General features: G+C 40.5%; 1 protein-coding gene across 3 annotated transcripts in view; it reads left to right on the forward strand.

Annotated features, from left to right (window-relative positions):
• The window catches only part of JMJD4 (jumonji domain containing 4), a 42,159-nt gene that overhangs the window by 3,581 nt on the left and 25,877 nt on the right, over nt 1-12,701 (forward strand). For 2 of the 3 annotated variants that reach the window (XM_067470401.1, XM_067470402.1), the window contains exon 2: nt 7,028-7,705. In XM_067470401.1, coding sequence (XP_067326502.1) covers nt 7,441-7,705 — 265 coding nt within the window. In that variant the 5' untranslated portion in view covers nt 7,028-7,440. Of the gene's footprint in view, nt 1-1,347; nt 1,465-7,027; nt 7,706-12,701 lie in introns of those variants that run through there. The other variant, XM_060782690.2, reaches the window with a different exon arrangement.

The raw sequence follows: 12,701 nt of genomic DNA on the forward strand, positions 1-12,701 counted from the left end.
GCCAGTGCAATTCTAGGCTGTATCAATAGTAAGTGTCGAGATCCAGGGAAATCATAGCCCCAGTTTGATCCGCATTGGTGAGATCTCACTTGGAATGATAATCCTGTGTCCAGCTCTGGGCAAAGAAGTTCAAGGAAGATATGGAAAAGATGGAGTGTTTTCCAGAGGAGAGCAACCCAAATGGCAAAAGGTCTGGAATCCAAGTCCTTTGAAGCATGGCTTAGGGCAGTGTTTCTCAACCTTCCTAACGCCATGACCCCTTAATACAATTCCTCATGTTGTGGTGACCCCCCAACCCTAAAATTATTTTCGTTGCTATTTCATAGCTGCAATTTTGCTACTCTTATGAATCGTCATGTAAATATCTGATAGGCAGGATATATTTTCATTCTCTGGATCTTGGAAGTTGTAGTTGCTGGGATTTATAGTTCATCTACAATCAAAGAGCATTCTGAACTCCACCAGAGATGGAATCGACCCAAACTTGGCACACAGAACGCCCATGACCAGCAAAAAAAATGAAAGGATTAGTTGAGCATTGGCCTTGAGTTTGGGAGTTGTAGTTCACCTATCTCCAGAAAACACTGTGGACTCAAACAATGATAGATCTGGACCAAACTTGGCACAAGCAATCAATATGCCCAAATGTGAACACTGTTGGGAGTTTGGGGAAAATAGATCTTGGCATTTGGGAGTTGTAGTTGCTGGGATTTATAGTTCACCTACAATCAGAGAGCATTCTGAACCACACCAATGATAGAATGGGGCCAGACTTCCCACACCGAACTCCCATTACCAGCAGAAAATAATGTGTATCCTGATGGTCTTTGGCGACCCCTCCGACACCCCATCGCGACCCCTCCAGGGGTCCTGACCCACAGGTTGAGAAACACTGGCTTAGGGACCTCTGCATGTTCAGTTTGTAGAAAAGGAGGCTGAGAGGGAACATGATAGCAGTATTTAAATAATTGATAGGATGCCCCATTGAGGAGGGCGAAAGGTTGTTTTCTGCTTCTCTGGAGCCATGGATTCAAATTGCAGATTCTGAAACATTAGGAAGACCTTCCTGATTGTTAGAACTGTTCAACATCTGGTGGAGTCTCCTTCTTTGGAGGGTTTTATACAGAGGTGAATGGTCATCTATCTGGAGAGCTTGGACTGTGTAAGCCTGTGTGGATGACCTTAGCAGTCGCTTCTGACTATGATTCTAAACTGCAAATGCAGAAGGGTTGATTGTAGTTACCTTGAATATTTATCAAGCCTGTTATGTCTTCGGTGCTGATGTGGATTAGAACAATGCTCTAGCTGAAATAAATCCATTCATCCTAACATTGCTGCTTGACTGCTCTCCCACTCCATCCTTTCTGCTCTACTTACATACATCCCTGATAAGCTGGTGTGTTATTCTTCTGAGGTTTTGCTTCTGGCAAGAGCTGGAAATAAGGAAAACGAAAGCTAGAAGAGGTATGCGTTGCACCCACAGCATTTTTTAATGAAGGATTTTACTCTTGATGTAAATTTCCCTGAGCATAGAATTTATTATGCTGTATGGTGGCTTCTGTGTTAGATTTGTGGGGAATCTGTGCAAGGATTTATCAAAAATGTCACAGGAGTTATCCATGGTGCTGAATTGTACTCCCCGGAGAGGTTAGAATGGCTGCTTTGCTATCTTTTTGCTATTTGTGAAGACCTTATTCTAACAAGTCCCTTTTAACAAGAGAAAGACTTTTATTGTGGTTCATTGTTTTCAATCTTTGTTTTAAAACTAAAATCAGAAATGATTTTACTTTTCTTGTCAGTTTACTCTCTGCTTCTGCACACAATACAAACCCTGTACGCTGAATTTACTGTGGGAACAGGAAACCATGGAGACTAGTGAAAATAAATTATTTCTGCTGGAAATTGCCATTGAGCCAGTATATCTGAAAAATTAACATTCCAACTAGGACAAGAGAAGGGAGAAATAAAAGAGAATTTATTTGATGTTATAAGGAAACCATTCATCAGCTAGATGTGTCGTAGCAATAGTAGTTATAAAGCCTTAAATCACATTAGATTTTGGATAGAGAACAAGGGAAGATATGACTATTATTAAGAAAATTAGACAGCAGCGTAGATGATAATGTATTAGTAAGAGAACTGAGAGAGAAGCAGTTTATAAGCCATTATCACTTGGAAAAGAGAGGGAGGGTGGGTTGTTGTAGGTTTTTTGAGCTATATGGCCATATTCCAGAGGCATTCTCTCCTGACATTTCTCCTACATCAATGGCAAGCAACCTCAGAGGTAGTGAAGGAGGGAGGTTGGGATAAACCAAGAATTTAGATTGTGATTTGTTGCTGTGCGGTGATATTGTATATGTTGTGGGAATTTAATGGAAATTATTTTAAAAAATTAAAATGTATTTTAAAAAGGAATGGACTCTTTTAAAAGAGTCACAGAAGTCCTAGACCATTCCTAGAGAGTTAATCTCTTTAGGAATTAGCTAGATCCTCCAACGTGACTCTGTGGTAACATCTGGTGGAAGCACGCCATAGAATTGTCTGGCAGCCCTAGCAAATTCATATAAATAACCTATTTTGTCAGATATATAGGTTAAACTGCGGGTATGGGATCTGTACTGTAATTTTAACTTTATTTGTTAAAATTACGATTGTAGTTATAAGCTGTATAAAGTCCCACCCCTCAATAATGCAAGAAAGAAATGTATATAAATTAAAATGTAATGTTCTTTTGTGGGATTAACATAAGTCAAAAACCACTGGACAAATAGACACCAAATTTGGATACTATACTCCTAACAGACCAGTGAGTGACTATCACTCATAACCCACCCACCCCACCCCAAAAAAACCGGCAGAAAGGACTTAAAAACCCAAAAAGGCTAAATGGCAATACAGAAAAAAGGGAAGGAAGGGGAGCAAGAAAGGATAGAAAGGGGGAGGGAAAGAAAGAAGGAAAGAGAGAAGGAAGCATGGAAGCAAAGAGTGAAGGAAGGAAGGAAAGAGGTAGAGAAGAAAGTAGAGAAAGAAAGAAAGAAAGAAAGAAGGAGAGAAAGAGGGAGGGCAAGAAAGAAGGAAAGAGAAGGAAGCATGGAAGCAAAGAAGGAAGGAAGGAAGGAAAGAGCTAGAGAAGGAAGAAAGGAGAGAAAGAAAGAGAGAGAGATAAGGAGGGCAAGAAAGAAGGAAAGAGAAGGAAGCATGGAAGCAAAGGAAAAAAGGAAAGAGGCAGAGAAGGAAGGAGAGAAAGAAAAAAGTGAAGGAAGGAGGGAAAGAAGGATAGAAAGAGAGAGGGAAGGAAAGAAGGAAAGAGAAGGAAGGATGGAAGCAAAAAGTGAAGTAAGGAAGGAAGGAGTTAAGAGAAGGAAGAAAGGAGAGAAAGAGGGGGGAAAAGAACAAGGGGGAAAAGGCAGGAAAGAGGTAGAGAAGGAAGGAAGGAGAGAAGGAAAGGGAAGGAAGGAAGGAGGGAGAGAAAGAGGGAAGGAAGGTTGGCCATGGCAATGCGTGGCTGGTACAGCTAGTAAAGTAATAGATGGATTCCCAAACTAGATTCAGCACCTTGGAGAGCTTTTAGTGTCATTTACAATGATATTCAGAAATGATTCACAGCACCTACGATACGGAAACCATCAATCGCCACTAGATATCATAAAACTGGAAAATATGTCTCTCCACATGTTGTTGGATTACACATCCATCGTCCTTCACAGTCTGGCAAAATCTGGAGCTCTTCTCTTCTATTTCCTGCAAACTCTGGTGTGGTATATAATGTAGTATTCATAAAGTGCTATAATATTTACTAGGGTTTTTTTTATTTTCAGAGAAATGCACAGGATCAGATTAATGGCACTGAGTCAATTTCTCTTATATTATCCCAGGGTTCTTCACAATAAATGTAGGTCGTGATCGCTCTCCTGTATCAAAAAGAGAGGGCTGGAAAAATGTACCTAGGGAGGAGAGAGAGATCTTGCCTTCAAGCTATTCACTAAAATTGTGGATGGCTTAGAAGGCTGCAGTTGTAGAAACTATAAACGGCATGAGCCTCATCCGGGTTGTAAAAGCGCAGGATTTGGACAAGAGGGCATTGTGCCAGCTTTCTGTCTTGCTCATCCTTCTCCTTCTGGTGTTGCTAACATTTGCTCTCCATTTCAAAACAAGTCTACTCTGCCTGCCGGTCTGTAGCAAGCTTGGTCTCTTGTGATTGATAGTTTGAGGCCATTGCTTTGCACAGTGTGAGACACAGGCAGCTGCCAGGCGAGGGAGGCAATCTTCAGCCAAAGCAGCCATAGTATGTATCTGTGAAGGGATCTTAATTTGTTCTTTGGAAAGTGTATGAATGGAGCAAATTGGGAAGGCTGCAGATTTTGCTCCCAAACAAGGGGAGGGAGAAGCAGCAACATTTACATCTCAGATGCAGCTATTTGCTTCAGGAGTGTAATGCACAGCTATATACTTAGAATCATAGAATAATAGAGTTGGAAGAGACTACATGGGCCATCTAGTCCAACCCACTTCCATGCAGAAAAAGAACATCAAAATACCCATGACAGATAGTCATCTAGTCTCTGTTTAATAGTCTTCTCTGTTATCCCCAAATAGCAGCTACTTCATGGAATGTGGGCAGAGGAAATAAGTAATATTTGAATATTAGATGCTTCTTTATACCAAACAAACTGTTGTAACATTGTAACCAATGGTATATTTGTTCTGGTTCCTCCACAATTGGCTTTGGTGGATTTTATTATTTGCACATTTGATTTAAAAGCTCTCTCAAAGTCTTCTAGTGTGACTCTATAGTCAACTTCCTCCAGTCCTGCTGAAGGACCTAGAGCAGTGTTTCTCAGTCTGGGGGTCGGGACCCCTAGAGGGTCCTGAGGGGGTTCCAGAAGGTCACCAAAACGACCAGAAAACACATATTTCTGGTGGTCTTAGGAACCCCTTTGGCAGAGAAGTCTGAAGATCTCTCCATCTGTCCTTTTCCTTTTTGGAAACAGACAGCAAATCCTCCCACCAAAAACCCCTCCTCCGCTGTGATTGACTGTCCTCTCAATCAAGGGGAGGGCTGTTTCTGAGACTCCAAGAAGGGAGGTGAGAACAGGCATGCTCAGCACATGTTCAGCATGTTACAGGTAACGGAGAGCATGTAAGGCTGGAGGAAGGTTCACACCAGTGAGTCCCTTCAAGGCATGGCGATTCTCTGGGAAATTTGTCCCAATTCTATCATTGGTGGCGTTCAGAATGCTCTTTAATTGTAGGTGAACTATAAATCCCAGCAACTACAACTCCCAATCTCAAGGTCTGTTTCCCCCAAACTCCACCAGTGTTCACATTTGGCCATAATGAGTATTTGTGCCAAGTTTGGTTCAGATCTATCATTGTTTGAATCCACAGTGCTCTCTGGGTGTAGGTGAACTACAACTCCAAACTCAAGGTCAATGCCCACCAAACCATTCCAATATTTTCTGTGGCCATGGGAGTCCTGTGTGCCAAGTTTAGTTCAATTCCTTCGTTGGAGTTCAGAATGCTCTTTGATTGTAAGTGAAATATACATCCCAGCAACTACAATTCCCAAATGACAAAATCAGCCCCCTCCCCAACCCCATCAGTATTCAAATTTGTGCGCATTGGATATTTGTGCCAAATTTGGTCCAGTGAATACAAATACATTCTGCATATCAGATATTTACATGACAATTCATAATAGTAGCAAAATGACAGTTATGAAGTAGCAACAAAAATAATTTTATGGTTGGGGGTCACCACAACATGAGGAACTATTTATTTATTTATTTATTTATTTATTTTATCGTGTCAGGAGCAACCAGACAGTTGTATTACATTTTTAACAAAACAAGCAAACAAACAAACAAACAGACAAAACACAAAGTTTGCAAGCTTGGTAGTTGATTAAATGTCCTTTGACCAGTATCTGGCCACTTGGAGTGCCTCTGGTGTTGCTGCAAGGAGGTCCTCCATTGTGTATGTAGCAGGGCTCAGGTTGCATTGCAGCAGGTGGTCAATGGTTTGCTCTTCTCCCCACTCGCATGTCGTGGATTCCACTTTGTGGCCCCATTTCTTAAGATTGGCTCTGCATCTCGTGGTGCCAGAGTGCAGTCTGTTCAGCGCCTTCCGAGTCGCTGTGTACCCAGGAGGGAGTCTCTCATTTGGTATCAGCCATGGATTGAGGTTCTAGGTTTGAACCTGCCACTTTTGGCAGGGTCAAACCCCTAATGAGGAACTATTAAGGGGTTGTGACATTAAGAAGGCTGAGAAACACAGACCTTGAGATTTCTAGAAAGAACATCTCTTTTTGGAATTTCTAGCTCCTGTAATGCTATTCTGTGTTCAGATTCTTGCAAAAGTTGATCATAGAATTGTTTTGGAGGACCTAAACATTCCTAGAGAAATTATCTTTCCATTTTTTAAAAAAAGCAATGTCTTTCTTTGTGGTTTTTCACTTTTGTGGATGCCATTTGCCCCTAACTTCTATGAATATGGAGGGATGACTGTTTTTAGCCTTGTCTAACTCTCGGGGGTTTTTACGAAGGCAAATTCGCTGCTCTCTGTTCCCTTCCTGAAGATTCAGGGGATTGAACTTGAAACCTCCCTTCTGTATATTTCAAGCCCTTTCAATGAACCACCCTCCCCTCCCATGAGATTTTGATTCGTGGTTTTCCTGCAGCTGCTTTGATCCAGAATAAAATGATGTGACATCTAATTAAGGATCTTCCCCCCATTGCTTCTGCTTTGTTCTTCGGAGTGTCTGTTGGCATCTTCCTCATCTGGGCATGCAAAGTGAAGGGTTTGCCCTGCCTCTCCTCCTCTTGTTCAACTGTGCTGTGTCCTCTATGCAGTCGTTGATTTTTTTAATCCCTATTGCAAGTCTTGCTGCCATAGATGCCTTGTGTTATATCGAACAAGTGAAATACTAATTATCTTCATTGAATGTTAGAGATCTGGGAGCTGCTTTTTGACAGATGTGTAGGTTGTGGTTTTTTTTAATAGTGGATGTGTTGCTGTTTGTTTCCAGAGATCAAGAGGAGCCTGCCTGTGAGTGCCATTCTGTGGGAAATGCCAAAGAACCAAATTAGCACGGTGCTGCTTGCAAATGCTGTAGTGTTGAAGAGAAACAGCTCTGTGTGGGTAAATAGGCTTTAGCAGCTGCAACTCAGTCTAGCCTTCCAACAGTTTTGTCTTCAAGAACAAACAACAGCAAAGAAAACAATCAGCCATATCTCTAGATATAGCCAAATGGCAAGGTTTTCCAGCAAGATTTGGAACTGGACTTTTTTATGCTATACCCTCTGTCTTTCCTGATCCCTCCTTTGCTGTTTGCTCTTTTTAATATATATATAATATATATATTTACTGGTCTTGCAGTCCAGCTATTTATTTTAGAATAACTTAATTTTGATCTGTTTCGGGACACTTTTAGTCGCCTGAATGGACAGGGACACCTTTTCTCACGCCACCAAGTTTTTCCGCGATTATAGCGGCCTGCCTCGGGGCGCCAGCGGCCAGCTCCACGAACATGTGGACTACATCGAAAAGCCAGAAATTTTCACGTATGCAGACTTTTTCAAGGATTACTTGATCCCCAATGACCCCTGTGTTTTCTCAGCAAAGTTCACGGAGGGCTGGGGTAGCAGGAGGAACTGGGTGACGCCCGACGGGAAGCCTAATTTTGAGTATCTTCTGCGCACATTTGGTAAGTACTTTTCAACTGAAAGATATTGTTGTTGTATTGTCGAAGGCTTTCATGGCTGGAATCACTAGGTTCTTGTGGGCTTTTTCGGGCTATAGGGCCATGTTCTAGAGGCATTTTTCCTGACGTTTCGCCTGCATCTATGGCAAGCATCTTCAGAGGTAGTGAGGTCTGTTGGAAGTAGGAAAATTGGTTTATATGTCTGTGGAATGACCAGGGTGGGACAAAGGACTCTTGTCTGTTGGAGCTAGGTGTGAATGTTTCAATTGACCACCTTGATTAGCATTTGAAGGCCTGGTTGAGCCTAGGAAAATCTTTTGTTGAGAGGTGTTATCTCATCTTAACACCTCTCAACAAAAAGATTTTCCCAGGCACAGCCAGGCCTTCAAATGCTAATGAAGGTGGTCAGTTGAAACATTCACACCTAGCTCCAGCAGAGAAAAACTCTTTGCCCCACCCCAGCCATTCCACAGATATATAAACCCATTGTCCTAATTCCAACAGACCTCACTACCTCTGAGGAAGCTTGCTATGGATGCAGGCGAAACGTCAGGAGAAATGCCTCTAGAACATGGCCCTATAGTCCGAAAAAAACCCCACAAGAACCTAGATATTGTTGTTTTTCTGGTGGGCACTAAAGGGCCACTTTGGCCTTTTCTATTTCTATCACTTCCTATTTACTTATTTATTAACTTGGGGACCCAGCGGTGCCCACGTTATTTGAGAAATGCATTGTTTGTTTTGAGAAGTTTGGTAATATCAGTTTGGTAATGTGTAACAGTATTCATTAGAAAAAAAGCCAATCTTTCCTTTTGTTTTTTTATGAATGCTCCCATTAGAAAATGCTTAACAATGTGGGTAAACTACAATTCCCAGAATCGTGCGTCAATCCTTCCCAAACCCTGCCGTTATTCAAAGTTGGCCATGTTGGGTCTGTGTGCCAAATTTGGTCCAGATACGCCATTGGCTGGGTTCAGTGTTCTCTGGGTAAGGGTGAACTACAACTCCCAGTCCCCCAAATCCCACCAGTGTGTTCAGTTGCTGATCAATCCCTCCGTGTGCTATAGGAAAGGGTAGGAAAGGGTTAAGGGAGAGGAAGTGGGCGGGTCATGCAAATTCCACATAAGGAACCCTGGGATGCCTGCCTGTGGTGGAAGTAATGCAACAAATCTAGGATGAAATTCTCCCCAAATGAAAGCATTTCATGGGTGGTGGACCGTAGTGTTTAGATGCTTGCTATAACCTGCAATGTCTGTGGAGAGAGCGCATTTGTGGGCCTCTCAGCACTATAGCCTGTTTGTGGAGGCTGCCTGTGTAAGTGGACACCTCCGCCACATTACATACATACACTTTTTTCACTTTTATTTTGTGTATAGATTTTAATTAATTTTATTTAGATACATTAATACAAAGCCTATATACCAATGTAGAAACAAACAAACAAACTAAAACAAGTTAAAAATACTTTTTTCTAGAATAAAAGGAAATATATCCTATACATCAGAAAACATTAATTACTCACAGTCTGAATTATCTAATCTAGGAGCTTTACATTCTCTGTCTGATGGTTATATTCTCTCAATTTTCTACACCCATGAAATGAAAAAGAACTATTGATACATCCTTTCCCCACATAATACTCTTTTAGTCCAAAAAAACAGTGATGGAGGTTTGATCCAACAAGCATTTGAGAATGGCTAGTAGGTAAAGGTAAGGCTTTTCCCGTGACATTAAGTCCAGTTGTGTCCAACTCTGGGGGTTGGTGCTCATCTCCATTTCTAAGCTGAAGAGCCTGTGTTTTCTGTAGACACCTCCTAGGTCATGTGGCCAGCATGACTGCATGGAGCAACGTTACCTTCTCACTGGAGCAGAAGAATGACTACTCCCTACTTATAAATGCCCAGTCCTTAGCCCACCAGATAATACTCTGTTTTCTGCACTTCTTCCAATCCCCAAGCCCTGTATTTCACTGTTTTGCACGATCCCATACCTGGCCCTTTTTATAGCCTGATCATGCCCATCTTAGTATTTCTGGCTATTGGTTTTTTGTTGTTGTTGTTGTTGTTGTGTATTGTCTGAGTGAGTTTTAAACCTGCTGTTTTTATTAAATTATGTTTTATATGATTGTTACAGTATGTTTTACTATGTTTTATTTTAATTGTTTTTTTTGTTTTTTGTTTTTTTGCTTTGATGTTCTTGCTTTGATGTTCTGTGGACATTTTGTCCCATGTGTAAACCGCCCTGAGTTCCTTTGGGAGATGGAGGCAGGGTATAAAAATAAAGTTATTAGTATTATCTTTGCATGAGGAACACAATGAATGGGCCCCAGTCTTTCTTAAAATTAATCACCATAGTAAGCTTATCCATTTCTGTGAGCTCACTTATTTTCATAAGCAAATAATAATAATAATAATAATAATAATAATAATAATAATAATAATCTTTATTTATACCTCGCCACCATCTCCCCGATGGGGACTCGGAGCAGCTTACATGAGGCCAAGCCCAAATAACAATTGCAATAAAGAAAAAACCAAAACACAAACCGAAAATGCTAACAATAACATCATATTAATATAAAACATATGCATACATAACAATGTAAAAAATTACAATAAGCACGGGCACAATAACAATGGGCGGGCTGTGTGTAATGATTAAAAGACAAACTGATTAAAACTAATTAATTTAGTTTTAAATTAAATAGTCTTGTGTTGGAATCATTGAGTCTTTCCATCTTGGAGCATAGAGAATTCTTGCTTCCATTGTCATGTATAGCAGTAACCTTCCACATTTTCTCAGCATCCCAAGCAGAAAGAATTCAGGTTTCATTTCAAGTTTAACTTTAACATTTTTTAAAAAATCATACGTATTTGTGCCCAATATTTCTGGGTCCTTTTACACGACTGCCACATGTGATAAAAGGTGCCCACCTTTTCCCCACATTTCCAACAATCACTAGAACTATTTTTATGCGTCTTAGCAATCCTTTCCAGTGTCAAATACAGTACTATCACTTCCAATGGGCAAAAAAATTGAGGCTGCTTGACCCTGCTTTTCAATACAAGAGTGTTCATATTTATTCAGAGGTCTCATTCCATTCAGTGGCAGCTAAATAAAGGTTAATGTACAAGATTTCTCCCAAGTGTCTTGGATTACAAACTGTGCCCTTATGAAGATGAAGGGCAGTGCTGTTTGTTTCTGCATTAAATCAGAGTCAGTCCTCAAATTACATCCAGCTTCAAGCATCTAGACCAGAGCTTTCTGAACATTTCGTGAGTCATTTTGTAACGCAGTAATTCAGTTTTACTAGCAAACCAGAGGTTAAACCAACCCCTAATAATAATAATAATAATAATAATAATAATAAATTATTTATACCTCGCCACCATCTCCCCAAGGGACTCAGAGTGGCTTACATGAGGCCAAGCCCAATAACACATCAATAAAATAACAATCAGTAAACAAAATAAACAATACAATTAGTATTAACTCACACGTAGACAATGAACACAAGAATTTAAAAGCCTATGGCCGGGCCAGATGTAATAGTTAAAACTTTAAAAATAAATGCTGGACACGAACAAAGGATGTATCTAGTAGGAGGGTTTCAAAACCAAAAGTGGAGAACAACCCAACGGGTAATTATGAGAAATATGGGCACATACATAAATTATAATAATGAAATGTATGAAGATGCAACATATCTTATGGAAACCTATCAATTATTGATGATTTGTAAATTAATAATATAGATTTTTGACATTTCCCATTGTGGTCATGTGACACACAGACACGCTGCAATCGACACACTAATGTGCCACAACACACAGTTTAGAAAGTTCTAATCTAGACCTAAGAGAGTGGAGCACCAGCACAAATAATGTGGTAGTTTCACACATTTGACAATGATTGTATTTTGGCACCAAGTAAAAACCTGGTTGTTCACCAAGGCCTTGGGGCCCTATTGATTTCTCCCAAGTGCTAAAGCACATAATTTTAAACCCATTTAACATGTTACTTATGTTTTAGTTCATTTACTATTGTTATTTTACTCCAGTGGTTCCCAACCTGTGGTCCGTGAACCACTAGTGGTCTGCAAGAACAAAAATATGGTCCACGCCCTCACCATTACTACACCGTTGCGTTGAAACCATGTGGCAACAAGAGTGACTGTGTCACGAAACCCTCTTATGGGATTTTGGGAGGGGAGAGGCTGACAACCCACGAACGATTACTCCTACCACATCAGCTCACTGTCATTATGATTGGTTTTTGGTTTTTTTTTTCCTTTGTGTTCTGTGTATATTGTTTATATGCTTATATGTTTTATATTTTAATGCTATGTTGTTTATTTTATTGCAGTTTGTATCTTATTTTATTGTAATTTGTTGTTCAGGCTTAGCCTCATGTAAGCCGCCCCGAATCCCCGTTGGGGGAGATGGTGGCAGGGTATCAATAAAGTTTATTATTATTAGTATTATCATTATTATCAGCTCTAGATTGTTAAATATGGTTTTCCGTAGTCGAGTGGATGGCGACTACTGGATGACATCTGTTCTGTATCAGAAACTAGAGCTGATGTGGTCTATCCAATGCAATTTTCTGAATCAGCACCCCAAATAACTGAATCTATATAAAAAAAAGACCAAAAACTGATTAGTAACCCTTTTGGTACTAATGTTGGAAAGTGGTGCCTGGTCAAGTGGTCCCTGGGAGTGGTAGTTTTGCAAGAGTTTTTACCCTCTTGGTTTGGCGCCTCATCAAACTACAACTTGGATCTCGGGTGGCGAGGGGCTACTACTACCACATCAGCTCTATATTGTTAAATGTAGTTGTCTGTGGGCGAGCAGATGGCGACTACTGGATGGCAGATGTTCTGTATCAGAAACTAGAGCTGATGTGGTCTATCCAATATAATTTTCTGAATCGGCATGCCAAATAACCAAACTGAATCTAAAGTTGACCATCTAAAGTTGATTTGTAACCCTTTTTGTAG

The sequence above is a fragment of the Anolis sagrei genome, chromosome 6 (assembly GCF_037176765.1).
Source record: "Anolis sagrei isolate rAnoSag1 chromosome 6, rAnoSag1.mat, whole genome shotgun sequence".
In the NCBI taxonomy this organism is placed as follows: domain Eukaryota; kingdom Metazoa; phylum Chordata; class Lepidosauria; order Squamata; family Dactyloidae; genus Anolis; species Anolis sagrei.